The following is a 25,636-nucleotide window of genomic DNA, read 5'->3' on the forward strand; positions in this document are numbered from 1 at the left end:
AAAAACATCTAATGCACCCTTGTGGCTCCACAAAAGAAGTGCCAAGTCACCAAAACTGTTGGAGCATTTAAAGCCTTGAGTGTTGATCACGCCATTCGGAAGTGTCGCCAGTCGGAAGGAAGTCCAGAGACTTCAGAAGCTTGTGGTTCTGAAGTGAGGAAGACAAGGGAAGAACTTCAGAACCTTGGGGTTCCGGAGTTTCGGGAGAAAGGAGAGCAGCAAGGAACTTCAGAACCTCGAGGTTTCGTAGTTCTGGAAAACTTCAAAAGGCTAAAGAAAGAACTTTGGAACCTCGGGGTTCTGGAGTTTCGGGAAAGAGAGAGGAAGAGAAGGAAAGGAACTTCGGAACCTCAGGGTTCCGGAGGAACTAGAGAGAAAAGGCAAAGAGGGAAGGAACTTCGAAACCTTGGGGTTCCGGAGTTCTAGAGAGATGAATGGGAAGCAAGGAAGAGAACTTCGGAACCCCGTTCCGGAGTTCCATGAGGGAAGGAACTTTGAAACCTTGGGGTTCTGGAGTTCCGGAACGGGGTTCCGGAGTTCTCTTCCTTGCTTCCCATTCATCTCTCTGGAACCCCAAGATTTCGAAGTTCCTTCCCTCTTTGCCTTTTCTCTCTAGTTCCTCCGGAACCCCAAGGTTTCGAAGTTCCTTTCCTTTGGAACCTCGGGGTTTCGAAGTTCTGGGGAAGGCAAGAAGAAAAGAAAGGAACTTCGGAACCTCGAGGTTTCGAAGAGAAGAAGAGAAAGGGAAAGGAGGAGAGGAACTTAGTAAACTCGGGGTTCTAGAGTTCGGGGAAAAGAAGAAAGGGGAAAAAGGAAAGGAACTTCGGAGCCTCGGGGGTTCCGAAGAAGAGAAGAAAGGGAAGCAGGGAAGGAAAGGAGACAAGACTAGGAACCTCGGAACCTCGGGGTTTCGGAGAAAGGAAGAGGCAAGGAGGGAACTTCGGAACCTTGGGGTTTCTGAGTTCCAGAGAACTAAGGAAAGGCTAAGGGAAGGAAGGGAACTTCGGAACCTTGGGGTTCCGAAGTTCCGAAGCTGAAAAGAAAGGACTAAGGCAAAGAACTTTGGAACCTCGAGGTTTCGGAAAAGGAAGAAGGAAGGAGACAAGGGCAAAGAACTTCGGAACCTCGGAGTTCCGAAGAAGGGAAAAGAGAGGGCCTAGGAACTTCCAACAAAACAACACTTCACCTCATGATTCCATCACCCTTTCTTGATCAATCTTGGAGCAACGCTGGTCCATAGATGTATCTCTGATCGGTTCTCATTGGTGGACCAAGGTGTCATAAAATGACAATAGTAACTTTATTCTGTGTTTGACGCTGTCATAAAAAACACGTCAATAGGTCTTGGATGATGTTGCAACCATAATCTCTACCTCTGTCTTTGTGCTACCCACACCAACATCAGTTGTGTTTGATCGTGCTCTATCCTCTACTATGGCTATAGTCTCAGCCTCTCTATCCACTTGGTCAATGCAATTGAGGTACACATCACTAAAAATATGATCCTCAACCCCAGTGTTCCGCTCAAACTGTGGATTGACCTCCTCTAGCATGATGGGGCTGGATTTAGTGCCCAAAATTTGTTTGTGGCAAAGATGAAGGGTGTAATGATCGTAGACTAGATCATTCAACCTCTCCACGAACAATCTATTGCGTTTCTTAAAGTGTATGTGCTCAAACATACTCCAATTGTGCTCACAACCCAAAGCACTGCATGGTTGGCTCAAAATGTGAATAACATCCTTTGAAGATCTAGTACATTGGCACCAAACATTTTCACCATCTTTCAGATGAGAAAAAGAAAAAAATAAATATCATAATCCAACTTAACTTTCAACATTTAATAATAATATAAAAGAGGAAATTTTTACTACATTTTAAAACTTAAATTATGCCCTTAACATATTTTTACCTAGTTGCAATGTCGTCCGATTTTCTTTGCACATGTGACAAGGAAAGAGACTCCTTGTGCGTGACAAAATTTTTCAATCTTGTGGACTATCTGTGTTTTAATAGATTAAAATTTTTGATCTTGTGGACTTTCTGTGTTTTAATACCAGATGACATCCATTGTCACCAAGTAGAGCCCATTCAAAACCTCCTCATCCACCTTGAAATTAGGGCTGTATTGGAATGCCGGATTGAGGTACTAAGTGATTGTGTGTAGGGGCATATGAAGTTGGAGGTGCCATCACCTATCTATGATCTCCCAAATGGGAGGATACTTACCTTCAATTCCCACATAGATGGATCTAATGGATTACTTGACCATATCTATGCCCTCATATATGTAGCCCATTGCGGGCTTCTCCCCATCAGCTACTCATAGGAGAACTACCAAAGGCTTAGTGATTTGCGATTATTGTGAAACATTAACTCAAGTAGGTGTCAACAAAAATAAGCAAACACATCAACCTTGCAATGGTCTTAGCATAGGATGAGGAAGTCCATTCCTCACTAACAAACATGTGCTTCAAAGCTCCCTTTGATTGAAGCAAGGATTGTAATGTGATGAAATTTGTTGCAAATCTAGTTATGCCAAGGTGAGTCAACTCCTTTTGTCGCGTGTATTGCCTTGTTAGGTTGAGGACCCACATGTGATTGTATACAAATTTACAAATGTTTTTGGCCAATTCCACACATGTTTTGATCCATGAAAGCTTGCCAAAATCCTCTAATATGAGGTCAAGGCAATGGGCAGCATACGGAGTCCAAAATAATTTTGGGTGCCTCTCCATCAATAGTCCACCTACAACATAATTTGTTGCATTATCCATGACCACTTGCACCACATTCTCTTCACCCATGTTAGCTAGGAGTAGGACTACTAAAGCTTCACAAAGGAAAGTGACATTTTTTGCATGTCTTGAAGCATCAATTGATTTGATGATTATGGTGCCACTTGAAAAAGAAACAAAATCAATGATTCAATAAAACATAAATAAAAAGCATTAATCTCTAAATAAATCCATTGAGGGAAGTGCAATCACCCAAGGAAGAAACAAGAAAATTCAGCAATGTCTTATTTTTTCTATCAGTCCAACCATTGGTCACGATGGTGCAACCCTTCTACCTCCATATCAACTGTTGCTCCTCTATTGTGGCTTTTATATCAGCCACCTTTTGTGTCAAAATTGGGCCCTTTATGTCATCTTCACTAGGGGCTTTGAACCCCGCCCCACAAAATTTTAAGGCATCAACCATATTTTGCTAATAAGGAAATAAATAAAATAAAATAAGTATTGTAAAATGGAGAATTTAAATTTGAATTCGACATACCTCTAAATATAAAAATTCAGGAGACAACAATCAAGATATAAAATTTAAAACAATCAAACAAAAAATAATTACTTGGGTGTGTGGAATGGTACCAAAAGTGTCCAAGTGCACGTCGAGCTACATCATGTATGTCCTTGTTCCAGCTCATGCTCTCAATCAACAGTTGGGAACTAGGTGTAGTGCGTGGCAAAAATAAAATGAGTCCATCCTAGATTTACAAATTCTAGGCCCAAGGCTAATATTGGCACTGGCATTGGCACTAGCACTAGCACCAACACCAACACCAACACTAGCAATGCCACCAAAATTAGCACTACTAGACACATCACCTGAAGAAGGACTAAATGGAGGCATGGAAGAAGGATCTCAACTACCACTAGTGCTTGCCATCTCCTCTCTTTGCCTCTTTTTAATTTCTTTTTGCAGCTAAAATGTTTCTAATTGCATTTGCACCTTACGAATAATCTTAGAAGCTCTTGTGAGTATGGCACAACATCATGGGCGTGTATGTGTGCAACATGGTATTTCAATCTATTAGTGCCTCCTCCATGATAAATTGTGTTGCAATAAGAACATTTCAACTCTCCTTTTTTAATTTGAACTTGGAACTTTTATCAGTCATTTAATTTCATTTGGATAAGAATATTCTTTTGGCTAGGAAGTTTCATTTGAACAGAGATTTACTCGGCCCTTTTTAATTGTTTTTGATTGGATAAAAAGGGGAAAACCAGGGCCCCTACCCTTACAAATCCCAAAGGCAAATTAGTTCATAACAGCCCTTTTAAATTATTGGCAATATTTATCTCTCATTTATTAATTTATTCAGGCAAGAAGCAAAAATCCAAATATCCATGCACCCATTTTTTCTCATTTAAATCAGGATGTTTCGTTCAGCCATTTTATTTATTCAGTAACTTTAATCTATTTTATGTTTGGGCAAAGAAGTTTCATCTAGTCTAATTATTTTCATTGGGATCTGGATTTCTCTTTTGGACTTCATTGTTATTATCATATTTTTCATTGGAAACATGTACAATTTGACAATAAATAAATTTCAACTATAATGAACATTGAGTGTTAAAAAATAAGTAAATTAACATTTTAGACTGTAAAATATACCTTGAAGTTTTGAGCTGATTACTGTTGATAAAGAACAATGTAAGAACTGACAATATTGTAAAGTAACTTGAATATAACAAATTTGCAATGCTGATACCATTGCCTTACAAGCCAGTCGTAGGCTTTCTTCTGGGCTTAAAGTCCCCTGTATTCTTTTCAAACCATTGTAGCTGTAGAAAGACTAAAAATGCCCAAAATGATGTTGAAAATCCTAGAAATTGTTGACCACTAATATGCTACACATTTCAGTTAGTATTTAATGTAGACCTTCAACAAGTCACAGAAAAAAGGGAAAAAGCCTAAAATGCATTATTTTCTTATACTTTATTCTTGTACCAAATATAAGATTATTATAATATATAAATGTATATTACTATATATGCACACACGTACATATACTTACAAATATGACATATGTATATATGTGCACAAACATACATATATGTACATATATATACGTATATACTAACACACACACACACACACACACACATATATATATATACACATATTGAGATATGTATGTATATCTCACAGAAGCAACAATCGTCAAAAAATCACAATTATACCGATTAATCGGGAATCGCCTAGATCGCCGATTTTTTGAAAAAATCGTGTATTTTTAGTCAACGACTTTCAACAATTTCTCCAGCATTTTATCATGATTAAACAGTTCGATTAATCAGGTATAAAAATCGCACAAAAAAAGCCCTAAAATCAACGCTAAGACCCAAAAAAACCGCAAACTGGGAAAAAAACCCTGCAAACTGCCTGTATAGCAGCTCGCACAACATATTATTTCCACACCTGCTCAGGAAACGACCAAAATCACGTGGCGAGTTCCGGCAGGCTGCAAATTTGGCCATAGTTCGGCGAATAGGGGGTATGTAATCGTATTAATTAGCAACAGGTATTCACATATATTAACTACTCGTATTAGATATACCTGTTGCTTCCACAGATTAGATGCAGCAGGTATTTCATTATATTATTATCGTATTAGTTAGCATTTCATTATATTTATTATTTATTAATGTTACAATTGGTTAGTTAGCATTTCATTTCATGATAATGATATTAGTTAGCATTTCATTATATTTATTATGTATTACTGTTACTGTTATTATTTATTACTGTTACTATTGATTAGAATATCAATAGTAAGTTAGTAACACAATAGTAATACAGTAATACAGTTAAGTATTACTCTATTACTGTATTAGTATTAATATTGTTGTCTATAACTTTATATTCATACTGTTGCAGTTGAATAGTAATACAGTTAAGTATTACTGTATTACTGTATTAGTATTAAGTTAATACTAATACAGTAATACAGTAATACTTAACTGTATTACTATTCAACTGCAACAGTATGAATATAAAGTTATAGACAACAATATTTGTCTATGTGAAAGCCATTTAACTGTATTAGTATTAGTATTACTGTATTCATATTTTACTAATACTGTTAATATAAATACTTAAAAGTTAACAGTATTAGTATTACTGTTAACTGTTAAGTATTAGTATTAGTATTATTGTTAAGTATTAGCATTAGTATTACTGTTAAGTATTATATTCATATTTCATATTTGTATTAGTAAAATATGAATACAGTTAAATATTAGTCTCTGAGATAGCATCAAACATAAAATTTCTTAAGTAGATATTTTAAGGGTAACAAGAAGGTAAAACATGCACAACCTTATAGTCTTACTCCTTACCAGAAAAGACGAAGTAATCAGCCATATGAATATAAACAAACAAAATCTATTTTCTACAATTCATATGTTGAAGTGTCTATTATATTTGCCTACAATATCTCTATGCTATGGAAATGCCCTTAAATATATATAAAAAAGTAGTTTTTTATTTATTTTCTACAATTTTTTACATTTTTTGTAAATCCGATTTTTTCCTGAATTTTTCCCATTTTTTCAAAAAATCTTATACTTTTGTTTTGCGGATTAATTCCCCAAACGATTAAATGCTTCTTTGGTAAATATACATATCTATCATGCATGCATATAGTTATACATGTCTATATACACACACGCGCACGCATGTTATATATATATAGTAGCCGGAAACTCATGTCCCTCCCTAGGCATGCGTATCCCCGTATCCCCGTATCCGAAATGGATATGTATCTGATACAGCCCGGATACACGTTGGATATTGTACCCATGCGTGCCCAAAAAACCTTGATTTCCAACCGTGCCAAATGCTATGTGATTTGATTTTTTCAAAATTTGATATAAATCTTCTTAAATTTAATTTAAAAAACCTTCACACAATTAAAACAAAATTTGGTATAAACAAAACCTACATCAAATGAGTATTATTTTCCAATGCAACTCTACTATTTTGCATATTTTAAATTGTTAAAATCAACTTATAAATTATTTATGTAGCAATTATGTGTTTAACTTTATATTGCTTTTGAAGTAATGAAAATCTCCTCTAATAACCTAGAAAATTGTGTTAAATATGTGTATGTGTTTTTATGAATGTTGTATCCAGCTGTATCCATAGTGGGTGTTGTTGTATAGCATCAGTCGGATCCTACAGGGTCGACTTGCCATCAAATGTGTGAATGGCCTAATTGGCCTTACACATTTAATATATAATTCGAATTCTATTATGCCGACCCTTGATTTATATTGGTGAATTAATGAAGCGATTCATTAATATTGTATAACTAATACCTAACTCATAAGACGTGTTAGTTAGCATTGTGGAGAGACGTGATGATTGAGAAGAGCCGACTTTGGAGAAGTCATGCTGGTTGATATGGGTATATAGTTCGATCCTCCTCACACTTCCAAGACAACGATTCAATTCATTGAAGCATATCGGATAATATTCTGCAGATCGTGTTCTTTGTTCAGCAAACAATCTATTATCTTCAGCAGTCCGAATCTTACAGTCAGCATACAGATCGTGTTCCTCCTTGTGTTGCAATATATCCATTATCTGCAGATCTTCTAGACACACGGCAGTGGCATCATAGACAGCGAGTGGATAGTTCCTGTAGCAGATCGAACTTATTCCTAGCAGATTGTATGTTGAACTGAATTGATACTAGCTTCAAGGAGTGAGGCAAATTCATTGTATAAACATCTTATGTATCAATAAAATAATAAGGAACTTCTTGGCTGGGTTTTTCACCTTCAAGAGGAAGGTTTTCCCAGGATATACACTCTGCATTTTGTGTGAATTATCTATCTATATAATCTGATCATGTAAATTTAACAGTGGGGTTTTAGAGAATGGCCATATCTGTATCCAATACTGTATCTGTATTTTTATCAGTATCTGTGTCCAGGCAATTTTGATATATATATACACACGTGTATTTCCAAATGCTCCTGATGCACTATTTCTCATAGTACAGTTGTCTTGCATTTTTCTTTGTGTGATGCATGTGTGTGCATGTGTCTGCATTTGTACATATCAGTCTCTACTTTTGAGGATTACTAGACTAAGTTGCCTGAAGGCTGAAATGAACACGTATATACAAAAGCTATTCAACAGGGGTTTAAATGTTGTGAAGTGACGTCATTCCCATGAGGCTGGCGATGTAACTATGGGTGAGGGAAAAATACTGACCATATACTGCTGACATGAATTAGTCATGCAAAATAATTTGTTTGATACTTGAAAGGAGATACTTATTGATGAAGTCAAGGTGCACTTTATTGTTTAACTTTGAAGAGGTCGTGAAGTGGATATGAACTTTAATGTTCTAGGTGTAGATAGGAATTTGGAAACCATCAAAGCAAATAGATATTAAACTAGCTCAATCACAAAAACTAGATTGCAATGATAAGAAATCCTAAAGACATTCAATAGAGATATGAAGATAAGATAATCAAACCAAATGCAAACCATTACAAATGCGAATATCTCCTCCAAAATTCTCTATTGCCCTTCTTTCTCCTTCAAATTACTTTGTTTGTGGATCTCACCTACAAATGCAAAGGCATAGTATGAAAGCAAGATTGACAAGATGAAATGGCAGCATAAGGATACTAGAAGCGTGATTGATTCGATGAAAATGTGATTAGATCCTTTGATTGAAGAAAATCATCCAATTTATAGACAAATTGGAGAGATGACAAGATTAGCATGAAGAGATTTGAAAGAAAATTTCAAATCAATAATGACAAATATGACAAATTATGACAAAATTGACACTTTCTATGCAAGATTGATTGATTGACAAATTATGACAAATTGACATGCAAGATTGATTGATTGACAAATTATGACAAATTAACAAAATTGAAATGCCATTCCCATGAAATTAGGGGAAATATTAGAAAAATTGAAGAAAATAGGAGAAATAGAAAATTAGGAATTAGGAGCAATTAATAAATAAGGTTAGAAATGATGAATTGGAAATTATGAAATTAGAAATTAATGAAATTAGAAAATTAGATGAATTAATTAATAATTTTTCATTCATTAATTAATTTACAAAAAGAGGGGGAATTAATTAGCCAATTAAATAAATATTTAATTGTGACAAGAAGACTTAGGATAAATAAATAAATTATTTAACCTAGAGGGAAAAATGACAAACAAGATTAAATGAATAAATCATAAAATCCTAGAAATAAGAGGACAAGGAATTAGGTTAAGACAACAAGAAATTAATGTCGATTCGTTCATGATTTTGATTGACAAAGGACCAATGCTGATAAACGATTGAGATTGGTTGACAAATTGACCAAGATTGATAAAGAGACCAAATTGATAGGCGCCAATTGACGAGGAACAATGACTAATTGATCCAAATTGACACGATTGAAAAGGATAACGATCGATGACAAATTGATTGCAAAATTGACGAGATTGACAAGAGGACAAGGATCGATGACGAATCGATCGCAAAATGACAAGATTGACAAGGACGAGGATCGATGACGAATCGATCGCAAGATGACAAGATTGACAAGGACAAGGATCGATGACGAATCGATCGCAAAATGACAAGATTGACAAGGACGAGGATCGACCAAAATCATGACTGGAGATTGTTATCGACAAGACCTAATTCGAAAGCGAGAAAAACGAGGAATGTAGAAGAAAGACTCGATGCTCGCAAATGATAAAGACCAAGTGCGCAACATAGAAGAAATGTTAATTCAACGCAAAAACCCTAAAATAAGGCAATGTGCAGATGTTAAAGTATGACCCCGCAAGCGTTGACCATTTTTAGATGTCTACACTAGGAAATGTCTTGAAGCAACAAGAATTCAATAAATACACTAAATATGGAGATAAATTGACCTTATAGTGCCATACAATTAAGAATATTATTGAAGTGAGAACCTGCAAATATGAACGATGTCCGAGATTCATGTGGTACGAAGTCCTGATTTTAGGAGAGAGAAAATGATTAAAATATGAACTAGCGTTGACTTTGGAGTATTAAAAGTTGTCCAAGAATATCCAGTCAAAGGAAATGGGGATTATCATGGATGTTCAAAATGAAAGCATCCAACTATTTGAAACCTAGTATTGTTCCAGCTTTATGACAGAGGTCTTAAGTTACTGAATACTCCTGGGTACCCCTGTTGCAATTGTTTCTGCATATCCAATATATATCTGGGTAGTGATGTCAGATACACCAAAATTTTCAGGTTGTATTGGGATACACCAGTGTCATATCCAAGACATTTCCAGATCGGCACAATCATATCTCGGTCTGTATTCAAATTTCAAACCATATCAATTCACTTGTCCACCATCATGGAAAATATAGCAATTATTGTATTATAACAAGTCATTTATCAGGCATGTTTTCTTACAATGGTAGCAATTTCGCTATTTTTTTGTTTTAGCCATGATATCACTCGCTATTAACAATTTCTTGTTTGTATCATGGCAAACACTTGACACCCAGTAGAGACTAAAATAGTGGAAAAGATAATTATTCCATATACAAAACCAATAATGTCAATACTAAAATGCACTTAAAGTTATTGCAATTTCTGGATTTTGCAGGGATGTGTAAAACTCTAGTCAAATAAGTTGGTGAGCATAGTTGCCTTCATAAACACTGCTTGGCTTATAGATTGTTTGAGCAGAATATGAATTGAATGTATTTTATTAAGCTAGCAACCCCTAAACTACAGTAAAAAATTACTGTGCCAATTGTAGACGAGAATAATGCCATTCTAGGTGATCCCTAAGCTCCAAGGAGAGCAATCAAGAGAGGTTGTGCATTATATTTTAATATTATAAACATGAGAATCAGTGATTTGTCTCTATAATTAGATTGCCATCTAATGGATACTTGCAGAATACAACTTAGAAAATCTCAATTTCGATCAGCTCTTTTTCTAAGTATTCAGAGGCACAGAAGTTTAGTTATATTCAAAATAAAAGATATCAATGATGGGACTGAGTTCGTTTAAAGCAGCTTGAGTGTTGTAACAGATATAGATTATGATTTAAATATTTGTAGTTAGGTAGTAGGTAACGCCAGACAGTTTTGGTGACTTGCAAACTTAAGGCGAATATATCTGAGCCATCTTGCATGGTGGTGAAAATATAAAAAAATGACTTTAATTTTTTTTGGTTGACATGAATTATGTAATAGCAGCAACAAAATAGAGTCTGAAAGGCTTATCATTTCCTTTATATTAGCAAATATATGATTCAATGACATGACTACAGGTCAATCTTTTGGCTCAGTATTCTGACCATACGTTTTTCTTTGTGCTCATTTTTGCAGCCACTGCTCACCCTTGATGTCTGGGAGGTAATTTGATTTTCGATGTGAGATGTCTATAATTTAACAATTGTCAATTTTTCAAGCATATGCAAATTCACCGTGTGCTATATATGATAGTAATGAAAATATTTGGAGGTTAAGAGGACTAGGTTAGGGTCATGGTATGAAAACATTCTTGGAAGTTATGAATACAGAATCATTTTTTTCCCATTTTACTCTCTAATTGATTGATTCTTATGGATTATGCAGCATTCTTATTACCTTGACTATCAGGTTAGTGTGGATATTTTTACCTGTGCTGATTAGTATAGATGCTTAGTGCAGATTTATCGATTTGAGGTGCTTACCAAGAATAAAATTGCACTCAAAGGTGTCTTTCTTAACTGTTACACATTTATGGTGACAGAATCGACGGGCAGACTACATATCAGTATTCATGGATAAACTAGTATCCTGGGAAGCAGTAAATTGTCGCCTCGGTCGTGTAAAAGCTTTTGTAAATCTTAGAGAGCCAGCTGTTCCTTACACATGATAGCCTTGGCTAGGACAGTTTTGGGTGTACTTTGTACTTGGAGTTAGACATGCCCACTATGCCCTTTTTGTAATACTTACTGTTTGCCTATCCACCATCTTCCCTGGATGGCCTAAGTTGTTCCATTTTTAAGTCTCATTGACTTATAAATTTCTTCCATAGATGGCTATTAGCACCATTCATATTTCATAATGGTTGGCTTTCCAACTATTTATTTAATAAATATAATTAATTCTTCCCTTTTAAAAATGGTCTTTACTTTTAACCCCCTTAAAAAAAACTCTTTATTTTTAACTCCCTTAGAAAAGATCTTACAAATAACTTCTTATTATTTCTCCATTTTAATCAAAGGGTAAAATCGTATAGTAACTTCTATCTGCCTTATTAATTTCAATCAGTCATTTATATGGGGATAGGGTTTGTTTTTTTCACTTGGAAAAAGGTTCCAGAACATTTGAATCACAATTTATACATGTCAATAAATGAATATAATTTTAAATATATTTAATCTTATGTGAATTATTGAGCTCATAATAAATTTTACTGTTAATAGAATATTTTTTAATTCATTCTGACTATTAAATATTTAATTGTATCACTTAATGATTTCATAAATTTTTTTGATGTATAATTTTTCTATAATTTGTTCCAAAATATTAAAAGTATTTTACCTATCACTCTATTGAACTATAGTTATTATAAAATATTTACTCATAAATTTGGTAACATAACTAAATGCAAACTCCATTGTCCATTTTTTCTATTTGTCCTTTACTCCATGAGCTCATGTTTTACTTGAATATGAAAAGACATTAAACAAAAAATAATATTATGCTTAGATTTGGAATAAATTTATTATGATTTAATTTATTTTTAGTATTGAAAGGAGTGTTATGATTGACAATGGGCTCCCAAGTCGTTATGATCTATGGTTTGTTGTTTGATATAATTGAATTGATGAAATGATTTGCATGGATGTTTGTGTATCATTGCGGTGAATAATTAAAAAAAAAAAGGGCATTCAAATAAATAGTGTTTAGAGTTCAAGATTGTTCATATGAGTCTGTTGTAGAAGGGATTACAAGTACCATTATGCTCAAATATGGTATGAGTTCCTCTATGAGAGCAGCATGAAATAAGATGTTTAAAAAGGTACATATGGTTTCTTATGTTATTTTTGAAGCAATTATTTTGTAAATAACTAAGAATTTCTTAATATTATTTTATATTATAAGAAAAGATTATTGGCATGATGTTCATGTAGGATAATTAGTTCCCATCAAAGGTCAGAATACTAATACATTAGTTAGGTTTTATTAGTTGGTAATAAATGAATTAATGAGACAGTGAAATTAAACTAGTGTGTTTAATTTTTTTTATTTTTTTATTTTTTTTTAAATATCAAAATTATTTTATCTACCATTCATATGGATGATAGTTGTGAACAATATTATTAATCTTATGTGAACTATTGAGCTCATAATAAATTGTACTGTCATTAGAATATTTTTTAATTCATTTTGACTATTAAATATTTAATAAGGTAGTTGTATCACTTTTTGATTTCATACACTTAAATGATATTATTTTGTTTAGTTAGTAACAAATGAACTAAGAATAGTTAAATTTTCTAATGTATAATTTTTTTATAATTTGTTCCAAAATATTAAAATATTTACTCATGAATTTTGTAACATAACTATATGCAAACTCCATTGTCCATTTTCTCTATTTGCCCTTTACTCAATGAGCTCATGTTTTAGTTTAATATGAAAAGACATTAAACAAAAATTAATATTTATCCTTAGATTTAGAATAAATTTATTATGATTTAATTTATTTTTACTATTGAAAGGAGTGTGTATGATTGACTATGGGCTCCCAATTTGTTATGATCTATGGTTTGTGGTTTGATATAATAGAATTGATGAAATGATTTGCTAGATGTTTGTGTATCATTGTTGTGGGTAATAAAAAAAAGAAAAGGGTATCCAAACAAATAGTGTTTAGAGTTCAAGATTGTCCATATGAGTTTGTTGTAGAAGGGATTACAAGTACCATTATGCTCAAATATGGTATGAGTTTCTCTATGAGAGTAGCATGAAATAAGGTGTTTACAAAGGTACATATGGTTTCTTATGTTATTTTTTGAAGCAATTATTTCATAAGTAAATAAGAATTTCTTAATATTATTTTTTATTATTAGAAAAGATTTTTGGCACAATGTTCATGTAGGATAATTAGTTCTCACCAAAGGCTAGGATACTAATACATTAGTTAGGTTTTATTAGTTGGTAATGAATGAATCAATGAGACAGTGGAATTAAAATAGTTTGTCTAATTTTTCTAATGTCAAATTTTTTTAAAATATCAAAATTATTTTATCTACCATTCTAATGGATTATAGTTGTGAGCAATTTTATTAATCTTATGTGAACTATTGAGCTCATAATAAATTGTATTGTTAATAGAATATTTTTTAATTCATTTTGACTATTAAATATTTAATAACATAGTTGTATCACTTTTTGATTTCATACACTTAAATGATATTATTTTGTTTAATTAGTAACAAGTGAACTAAGGATAGTAAAATTTTGTAATGTATAATTTTTCTATAATTTGTTTCAAAATATTAAAATTATTTTACCAATCACTCTATTGGATTGTAGTTAATATAAAATATTTACTCATGAATTTGGTAACATAACTAAATGCAAACTCCATTGCTCATTTTCTCTATTTGTCCTTTACTCCATGAGCTCATGTTTTACTTTAATATGAAAAGACATTAAACAAAATTAATATTATGCTTAGATTTGGAATAAATTTATTTTTACTATTGAAAGGAGACAATAGTGTGCATGATTGACAATAGGCACCCAATTTGTTATGATCTATATGGTTTGTGGTTTGATATAAAAGAAAATTGATGAAATGATTGCGTGTCATTGCGGTGAGTAATAAAAAAGAAAGGGCATCCAAACAATATTGTTTAGAGTTCAAGATTGTTCATATGAGTTTGTTGTAGAAGGGATTACAAGTACCAAATTATGCTCAAATATGGTATAAGTTGCTTTATGAGAGTAGAATGAAATAAGATGTTTACAAAGGTACATATGGTTTCTTATGTCATTTGTTGTTGAAGCAATTATTTCGTAAATAACTAAGAATTTCTTAATATTATTTTTTATTATAAGAAAAGATTATTGGCATGATATTTATTGTTTATTCTTCTAACTTTTTTAGGGAATGACCTTTTAATTTTTTTTCTCAAACTCTGACCTATCTCTTATGTTGATTTTTTCACCTCTCCAATCCTAACATCATTTTTATTATTATAACTTAACATTTTTGTGTGATATTTTTGAATTTGTATTAAAATGATACATAACCATTGAAAGCACATAACACTGCATCTAGAAATAAGTGTTTCTAAGTTTTGCAGCTAAATGTACATTGTTATAGATTGCATATGTAGTGACAATTTATGTTTCACACATCAACCATTTGCTTAATTGTTAGAAGCAATGTTCCTATGGGTTTTAAGCAAGCCTTCTCATCTCTATATTAAATCTCATTGACTAGGAACTACGAGGTTTATGAGATTGTCTTGTGGTGCTTGGTTTCAATCTTTTTCTTTGCTTTTATGACTTAAATTAGTTTTTTGTTTGTAGTTTTGTTAGCATTTGGGATATTTGTGAGTAGAGAATCCATGAATTGAATATCAAATTTAATTTTGGCATGTAGGTGTGTGATTTGGACCCCATTTACTATTCTTTGTGATTGCCTTGTGTGATTCATTGAACATTTTTGTTTTAATATGTTTTGAATGGTTTTTTGTCACATTCCCTAGGAAACCCTTACTTTCTCATGGAATCCTAAGCCTTGTTGTAATTTGAACCAGGAATAGGACTTTCACAAATGTTATTGGTGTTTGTATATGTATGTGCGATGGATATAAATTTAATTTTAAATTAATTAATGTTGTTTTATTATATTTGTCATGTTATTTATTACATTTAATGTATTAATTATATTTTTTTACTAACTAATGAATGGAATGGTAGAATTGTTGGAGGAACTTGACTTGATTGTAGGTACTTGGGATGCAAGGTGATGTAGGGTTTGTGGTTCTATAATGAGGGATGCCATAGACACTTCAATTAACTAGTCTGCAAGCACATGCAACAGGATGCCAAAACCACTATGGAAGAATTAAATGGATGCTAGAGGGGGAAAGTATAGTGGGGGTTTACACGATAAAAAGGGAGTCAGTTTTGGAAGGTAGAGGAGGGAGACAAAGTGAGCTATATATTTCAATAACTACCTCTTTGAATATCTTCTTGTCTCCATTTCAAGTAGTCTCTAAGAATGAAACCAGTGATAAATACACTGCTCAAATTTAATACAACAACAACTAATATCACAATTTAATCTTTCGCTTACTCTACTTGTGTTGCTTCCTTATTGCAGAACTTGGAAGAAAGTGAAGATTTTGATGCTTACTAATGACTACATTGATGTGAAACCTTAATGAAATTAGAATGAATGAAATTGAAATTCCAAATGAGCTTAGGGCTATAGTGTATAAACTTTATGACCAGGTTAGGGCTAAAATTAGATTAAAGGAAGAAATGCCTGATTGCTTTGATAGCGATAATGGTGTTAGATAGGAGTGTCCCCTTTTTCTTGCATTGTTTGGCTTTTATCTTGATAAACTTGAAGAGTGGCTAAACAAAATCACAAGGGAAGGTATTTAGCTCATAGTGTGTTGTAAAGTTCCTTTTATATGCAGATGATCTTATACTAATTGCCAAAACTGTAAATGATTTGGAAGAGCATTTGAAGGTGCTTGAACTTTTTTTGCCCAGAGATCACAATGTAAGTCAACAACAACAAGTCTAAAGTCATGATCTTCTCTTTGAAAGAAAGAAACAAAAAATAATCTTCATGTTTGAAGGCTACTTGTTAGAGATAGTGGAAGAATACAAGTACTTGGGAATTGATTTCCATAATAAGCTCAGTTGGGAGACTTGTAGGTCAAAAAGGATTCAAGGAGGGTGGAAGGCTTCTTATCTATTGCAAAATAGATGTAGGAAAGCATAATAATGGGATTGGAAAAACAAGAAAACCCTCTTTGGCTTTTTGGTTACATTAGTTGTCCTTTATGGTTGTGAGGTTTGGGGAAGTAGCATATCAAACCACAAATGGATACAATTAGAAAGAATTAAAAAGCATATAATTATCAATAGTCTCAAAGTCAAGTCAACTGTTCCTTATGAGATTCTTCTAACAGAAGCGAGAATGTTCCCAATTGAGGTCTTGATAAAGGTTTGTATGTTAAGCTATTTAAAAAATGTTGAAAACATGGACAATCAAAGTTGGCCTAGAATGGTTGTTGAGGATGAATCAAAACATAGAAAGAAAACATGGATGAAGTAGAACAACAAATGGATGAGCAAGTGGTACATTGATTTGCAAGGTTGTCCCAACAACAATGAAGAGAAAAAAGTTTGTATTCGAAAAATATAGAATTGCTATGTGGACAAAGCAAGTCGGTCGAAAAAAAGTGCATTATATCAAAGAGTTTAACCCTTTGGTTGAACATGATGAAAGAGACTTCTTAAGGGAAACATTCAAGGGAAAGTCTAGACTTCTAGTTGCTCAAATCAAAACTGGGTCCCACCATCTTAGATGCGAGATGTAAGTAGATGGACAATCCCTAAGCAGGAATGAGAGGAAAGAATTTGTCTTTTTTGCAATAAAGGGATGGTGGAAACTAAATGACACTTCATCTTTGAGTGTTCTGCATATGAGGATATTTGTACAATATGAGGACAATCTAAAGGCGATTAGCTAATGAGCTATTTGAGGAGGTAAGACTTCATAAAATTGCAGGCTTCTTGATCAAGATCCATAACAAAAGAGTTGATAGTGAAAATAATATAAAAATCGTTACCGATGGTACTCTTGGTCCCATAGATTTATGTTCTTGTGAATGCCATTAAAATTCACTCATTCATTCATTTAATAACAAATTAAAAGAATTAAACACAAAACTCACAAACACTCCCAAGTTTGAGGATTCTCCCTAGGACATGCTAAGCAACAAAGTGTAGAGTTAATGATTTGAAATTATGGACTTTTCGATGTCATTTGCCGTTGCTACTTCCCTAAGGTCGTCTGCCGCTGCTAATGCCCTAAGGCCGTTGGCTGGTGCTGCCATCCAGCCCCTTGTTCAATCCCCTGGTGAGGCTGCTCTGCCTGGTGCTACGAATGGGGGCTCTGTGGGGGTTTCTTTCGCTAATATATTGGATGGTGATATGGTGCATCCAACGTCTTTTGCTACTGATCGGGCTGACCGTGGCTTGGGGCCTGTGGCTGTTACTGTGTGCAAACCCTTGGCTTTCAGGGTGTCTGTTGATACTAATATGGAGATCATCCATAATTCCTCTGTGTTTGAATCTCATGGCCTGATTTGTAGGTTTCGGGGCTTTTGGCCAAGCCTTCCTTAGTTGCACACTTGGATTTCCCAAAGCTGGGAACCGATCTTAAAAGGTTCAGTTAGCATTTTTCCTTCAGCCAAGGGTTTTTTCATTGCTAAATTTGAATTTGCAGAGGATAGATCAAAAATCTTAGGTATTAATCCTTTCAGCTGGGAGGACAAATTTGTTTTGATGGTTAAACCCTAGTTCTCGGGTTTTAACCCATCTACTAATTCATTTATTGAGATTCCTATTTGGGTTAGGCTCCCTAACCTTCCCCTTCATCTATGGACGAACTCTCTACTAGAGGAAGTGGGGGAGGCTTTAGGCGAATTCCTGATGATTGATAAGGATTCTTTCCAAATTTATCATTCTACTTATGCTTAGATTTTGGTTAACATTGATGTTTCTAAAGGGCTTCCAGCTGAGTTAGAGATTGAATCTTTCTTGGGATCTTGGGTCCAACCGCTCGACTTTGAGGGTATCCCCTTTAGATGTCGAAAGTGCTTCCAGACTGGACATGTTGCTGCATGGTGTGAAACAAATAAAAAGAAAAATAGACCTACTTCTTGGTGGAAGGGTGCCTCCTCTGAATACTATTTTGTTAAAAAGAAATTCTTCTCCCAGGTGGTGGCACAGGTTCCTTAGGCCGATGGTATTGTGCTTGCCTCTGTTTCTGGTGTTGCCTTGCCTCAGGAGTGTGTGGATGCTTGCGGTGGCATCTCGACTGATCGTTTGAAAAATGCTAGATCTTCTTCCTCAATGGATGACCCTCCCGCGTCCCAGATTACTGCTGGATCTTTGTTTGATTCTCCGATTTCTGTTGTCCCTGCCTCTCTGGATGCTGGCTCTGTTCCTCCTGATGATGGGAGGTCCTCTATTCTGGACCCATCCTCTGGGCTAAAGGCTGCTGCTAGGGTTGAGAAGGGATGGATTACTGTTAAAAGTAAAAAATCTAAATTATCCCAGTTCTCTTTTGATATGACCCTTCGATCCCACAAGGGTAGGACAAATTCTTGATCCTTCCTGGTTGGGTTGGGGCTGCTGGTTTTTTGCAGCCCGCTGGTTTTTGGTGGGGGTCTTTCTAATGCTGTTCCCCTTCTTTTGATTGGCTGTGCCAAGTCTCTTTTGTGTTCTATTTCTTTGAGTGGACTTTCAAGTTTATCTTTCGGTTCGGGGTGCAGGTCCTTCTAAAACCTGTCTTGTATAGGGTTTCTGGTCTCTTAAAAACTTGTTTTTCCTTAATCAAAAACAAATTAAAAGAATCATAAATCTCTGAGCTAATTAGTAGATCATGTTGTATTTTAAGCAATTAAAATTTTAATCATCCCCTATATAATCCTAAAGCTCTTGAAGTGTAATGAGAATTCTAATAAACTACGCTTTGAACACTTAATTTATCTATTAGGCATGTGGAAGGTACAATAAAACCATCATTGAGTGGGTAGTGAGTTGTCTATCTTATCAGGTTTCTTACTAGGCACATGTGGATGCTTTCTTTCAATTGAACCCTAGTAAAAAAAACCTTGAAAATTATTAGATTATCAAAATTATAACAATGGAAAAAGTAGGTAGTTGAGCTACAATGTAAGATAGACATGGAAACTACTTATTCCTAATTAGAAATCCCTTGTTTAGTTAAATGTTAAGTTGAGCATGTGGCTATCTTTAAGACAACACAACATGGATGGATTAATGACTCTATAAGGGAATAAGTAGAGGATGTACACCTCTAAGGTGATCATCGATGGACAAATTATGTCTCGCCCAAGATAAAATTATTGATGCTTTGACTTGATGACACTTAGGGAAAATGCTTTGGTTGTAGACTATTAACTAGACCTACATAATGGGATGAAATTTGCCAATAGCCTGCAGGTCTTAGAGCCAACAACATGTAGGTAATGGATGCGTTGTGTTACTCTAGAGGCTTGGATGGATTCTTCTTGTGGCATATGTGCCTAAGTGACAACAACACATAGGTGATGGATGCCTAGTGTATGCTAGAAGGTTGGATGGTTTCCACCAATGGAATGCATGCCTTAAGGCCAATTTGTCTTTTGAATTTTCTCCAATATAACTAGTTTGAAAATCTTGTTTATCAAAAAAGCTAATTTTAAAAATAAATATTTATTTTTTAATCATTTTTAAAATCAAATTTAATTAAAATGCTTTCGTTTTAATGAGACATCAATTTTTGTCAATTTTTTTATCATTTAAAAAGTACCTTTTGGAGAATCTTCTCTCTAATATTTCTTATATTTAAAAAAAAATAAAATTTTAATAATTAAAAAAATATAATCAATCTCACATTTTATTATAATATATTGCTTGTGGTAAATTTTTTTAATAATATAATAAAATAAATTAAAATATAAAAATATTAAGAAATCAAACAAAAATAATACAAGTCCAAAAAAAAAAAGAAAAAAAAACACAAAACAAGCAACAACATATGAAGTTCAAATCCTCTCTCAAGGAATCTAGAGCCTCCTCCCAAGTAGTTTTTTTCTCAGTGCTCTTTGGCTTGTTTTTGTTGTCACCCACGTCTTAGGTATCCTCTTTTTTTCCAGCTTCTTCAACTTAATTAAAACGTTGTATTTTTTATGAGATATATTATCTAATATTTTTTATCATTTAAGAATATCCTTTTGAATATTTAAAAAAAATATATTTTAGTAATTTTAAAAGACAATATATTTGTCTAATTTTTTTTTTATCATTTATTAATACATTTTTTGGAGATTTAAAACTATATATTTTAATAATTTTGGAAAAATTTGTAATGGACCTCATGTTTTTATTATAATACCTTTCTTGTGATAAATTCTAAAAAATTATAATAAAATCAATTAAAAATTAAATAATTCAATTCTTGTCCAAGGGGTTGAGCTTAATTGGTTAAAACACTGGGTTCTCACTATGGAGACCCAAGTTCAATTCCCAATAGGGACATCTAAAATGGAATTCTAAGCTGTGACTCTTGGCCTTCCATAAAAATGGGGAAGGTCTAGGGTCAATTTAATCAAACATAATAATAATAATAATAATAATAATAATCATAATAATAATTCAAAATATTGCGGCTTCAACCTTTTACCTACCAAAAAAACAAAAAAAACAAATTCAATTCTTGACTCGAAACTCTTAAAAAAAGACAAGTGGTTTCCCTTAGTATGGGTCCTTTGTAAATGTGATGATATTGATGAGCGAATCTTATCTAAATGTTCGTCCACCCATCTATGATAATATTGTACTCATATGACCTCCCCTTTTGGTGATAACAATAGAGCATGGGCTAGGATCTTTATAAAAATTTATGGTTGAGGGCCCTCAGTAGCCTTACTTTTAGATTTAGGGTTAATTTTTAATTTTTATTTATTTTTAGCTGTAGAGGTCTAGTATTTTTGGAAATCAAGGGACATTTAGGCATTCCCCACTTGCCACATGGATGAACCCCTCTAAAGGTTCAAACTATGAGAGACGTTTCATCTCTATTATGCCACTCTTTGAACATCCCATTCTGAGGAAGAGGGTAAGAGCCCCAAGGATGTGCATAGGGAACACTAGCCTCAACATAGTATTTTGTATTCATCCTTTTGTCTTAAGCTCTACAACTTCAATAATAAACTCAACTAATCAACTAGAATTTTTTTTCCCATTTTAGCTACACATGATCTCACTAGAGAGATGAATGCCCCTTCAAATTTGGTGCATAACCACGTAAACATATTAAGATCCTATATCTGCTCATAATGAAAATAGTTTTCTAGAATTATAAACTAGTTTAACAAATCTTCAAGATTCAAATTTCCCAAAAAGTTTGGGGTGTTAATCTCTGGCTTACCTCCCTTTCCACCATGATATGGACAATCTCTTCTTCAAGTCTGGACTCTACCTACAAGTGTTGCAATTGATCTTCAAGGGCTTCCATTTCACTCCCTTCTACCAAACCTCCACTTCATTGTGTTTTCTTTGTATGTTACAACCTAGATCACGTGGCTCTTATTCATTGTAACCAAACTTAAACACTTTTTAAAAAGGGCTATAAAATATTTTACAAAAAAATAAACTTTTGAAAAAATTGGTCTAATCTCTCAAAGAGATCTTCAAGCATCATTTATGTCTACAAAACTATAATCTAAAGTTCAACATTTTGAATATTTAGATTCCTCTTGAAATGCAATGGAATTTGAAAAAGATTAGCATTGTTTTGAGGATGTTATGACTATAAGAATTTGTTGGTTAAGTTGTTGCCAAAAATACAAAAATACACAATTGTTGATTGTGATATATTTTTGGATTCAACTATGTAAGAATTTTTGCATAGAAGTTTCTGGTCACACTCTATGAACCATCATCAGGATGAAAGAGAACAATTGAAAGAGAAAATTGATAGATTGTAGACTAAGACAAAAATTAAAAAAGACAAGAGAGGGGTAGTAGTGTGAAGGGTGCAAACAATTCAAGTTGTAGGGAATAATAAAATCTTTAAAATTAGAAAAAGGAAAACTAAGAAGATACTTGAGCAACAAAGGAGAGGAAGCAAAAGAGATAAAAGACTACAATAACAAAATAAAGAGGAAAACAATAAAAAGAATAATGAAAATGATAAGAAAAAATTAACAAAATAAGAAAAGAAAATAAATGAAGAAGAACCGATAATAATGAAAGCCCAACCCAAAAGATGAAATACCAAAATAAAAATCCTAAAAAAAAAGTGAAGAGAAAAATAACAAAAAGACAACATTAATTGGAGAAAGATACAATTAATAATACCTTTTCAATGATATCATTATAAGATATTTGTAATGATATCTTAGATCTAATTATTGTTGTCTTGATTAAGATAAGCCACCTAAAAGACTGCAAAAGTAAAAATAATGATTATATATATATATATATATATATATATAAAATAATAAGTCAACATTAATTACATGAGATATCATTAATGAGGTACTATTAATGATAATTTATCTAATTAATTTTTACTAATGAAGAAAATAAAGGAGGAAAAAATAAAGAACAAAAGAACCAAAAACAAGTAAAGAAAGCTAAAACTAAAAGACTAACTAATAAAGAAAAGTAAAAACTAAATAAAATAAAATAAATTACAAAATTAATGAGATGATAATATCTTCATATCTAATGAAAGTTTTCATACAAAGGAACCTAACAATAATACACCATTTCTACATGTGTACATAGATACATACATATGTATGTATGTATGTGTGTATACATACACACACAAATATATGTATGTATATGCACATACATACATACATACATACATATGTGTGTATGTGTGTACATATATGCATATGCACATATGTATATGTATATATATGTATATGTGTGTATGCATGTATGTACGTGTGTGTGTGGACATATACATACATACATATAACAAAAGAGGAATAATAAAGAAAAACTAAAAACATCTATAAACAAATACAAAAAATAAAGAAAACAAAAGAGACAAAATAAGTAAAAGATGAACCTAAAATAAGGGAAACAAGAAGTAAAAAAATCAATTAATTAAAGAAAAATAAAAAATAAATAGCAAAAATTGAAATAAAAATAAGAACATTTTTTGATAAGAAATCATAAAAAAATGTTTTCTTAATGATTTTCTTATCTCAAAAGTGTTCTCTTATTGAAAAATAGACTAAAAAACATAAAAGAGAATCACATGAACAACTTAAAGGGAAGGAAACAAAAGAAGAAAAGGGGGAAAGAAGTAAATCTAAGATAAAGGGAGAAAAATCAAACTAAGAGAAAAAGGGGGGGGGGGGGGGGAGAGAAAGGAAATAAATGATGGAGGATCGAGGAGGAAGGAGAAGGCTAGGAGTGGAAGTTGTGGGATCTGATATTATTTAATCAAGGAATCCAAGAGAAACAAAGGTTTCAACCTTCATCTCTATTGAGATGAGAGGTGTGGTTGTTAATTTCAATCGCTTCCTTGAGTTTTCTCTTGAATAGGTTATCTTCTTTAGACAAGATTTGGATATCTTCTAAGAAAATGTGGTGTTTGGTGGAGGCAGAGTGGTTGGCAAGGGTTGATTTGAGAGCACACTCATGTCTGATGTCAGCACTATTCTCTTTCAATCTAATTTTGAAAAAGCAACTAGTCTCACGTATATAGGTAATGCCACAAGAAAAGATGCCTTTGTAAACCCTAGACTTGTGATAGATGTCCCTAGAGTCTTTGAGAGGAGGGATGAGTTTTCTTAAAGTCAAGAAGGGCTTGAAAGCATAAAGGAGGCCTTTCTTACAAAGGATTTTGGAAATTTTATGAGAAACCCCTTCAATGTAAGGGAGGGAGGCAATAGGTAGGCTAAAGGGTTGGATTGAATTAGGTTTGGAGGAGAGATAAGAATTTTTTTGGTTGAAAGTTTTAGAGATGATTTTATTGCTATAGCCATTCAAAAGGAAGACTTTATAGAGATAGGACAATTCATGGGGAAAGTTTTCTTTTTTCACAAATGAAAGGCTCTCATGGTAAGAGTTTTGAGGATGCTATCTTTTTGGGTGGGGTGATGGTGGGAAGAAGCGTGGAGATAAAGATCGGTGTGGGTGGACTTAAAAAAAACTCGATGAGAAAGGGTACCATCTAGTTTCCTAGTGAGAGAAATGTCAAGGAAAGGGAGTTGGTTGTTGAATTCAATCTCTTTGGTAAAAGAAATGCAAGGGGCTAAACTATCAAGGTGGGCATGAAATTATTCTAATTTTTTTGAGCCATCCAACCAACACACATTGGTTTCATTATAGCGTTTCCACCACCTTGGTTTGCTAATATTCATGGAACATCTTTTTAACCATCAATTTTAATGATGGGTTAATTTGGCAACTTATACAAGTGGCGTAATCATTGTTTGTAGCAAATAGGCAAAATACATGCTGCCAAAACACAACAGTTGTATGAAAGACAAAAAGACACATTTTCTTTAAAAAAAGGGTCCAAGAAGAGAGACTCTTAGTGTTAAAAGTATGTGACACTTTGGTTCTCTTCCTAATGTCCTTCCATTGGTCAAGGAAGGTTTTTCTAGGAACCCCATTCGTATAAATGAGAGGATCTCATTCTATTGTTTGTTTTAGTCCAACATAGGCTTGTTGCATGTGTATTTAATGGTTTTCCTTCAAGTAGAGAGTAGTTGTAGGTATGTGAGAGAGGGCCCTATGAATGCTAAGAGGGCATGTTAAATACCTGTATTTAGTCTTAAATTTCTCTTATTTGTAATAAAGGATATTGGAATTTATCATTTTTGGAATTGGGGGTTTAAGTTCTCTCTATTCTTCGAAGTTGGGTGTTCTATTCATTATTATTATTTAAAAATTCTAGTCCTTTTTTCTGTTGTAACATAAGTCATTTAAGTCATCTGTCAACTTCAAGATAATATGCAAGTTTGTGGGAGCTCACAATGTGAAGTAGAGTGTTGTAAATCTAAGAGGGCAATTATA

The 25,636-nt window shown here is 33.2% G+C and overlaps 1 protein-coding gene across 4 annotated transcripts in view; it reads left to right on the forward strand.

The window, feature by feature from the left end:
- The window catches only part of LOC131061740 (superoxide dismutase [Fe], chloroplastic), a 69,125-nt gene extending 57,198 nt beyond the window's left edge, over nt 1–11,927 (forward strand). For 2 of the 4 annotated variants that reach the window (XM_057995562.2, XM_057995564.2), the window contains 3 exons: nt 11,150–11,176; nt 11,399–11,422; nt 11,556–11,927. In XM_057995562.2, the coding sequence (XP_057851545.2) occupies nt 11,150–11,176; nt 11,399–11,422; nt 11,556–11,681 (177 nt within the window). In that variant the 3' untranslated portion in view covers nt 11,682–11,927. Of the gene's footprint in view, nt 1–11,149; nt 11,177–11,398; nt 11,423–11,473 lie in introns of all 4 variants that reach the window. The other 2 variants (XM_057995563.2, XM_057995566.2) reach the window with 1 other exon arrangement.
- Nucleotides 11,928–25,636: the final 13,709 nt, after the last annotated feature.

The sequence above is a fragment of the Cryptomeria japonica genome, chromosome 3 (assembly GCF_030272615.1).
Source record: "Cryptomeria japonica chromosome 3, Sugi_1.0, whole genome shotgun sequence".
In the NCBI taxonomy this organism is placed as follows: Eukaryota; Viridiplantae; Streptophyta; class Pinopsida; order Cupressales; family Cupressaceae; genus Cryptomeria; species Cryptomeria japonica.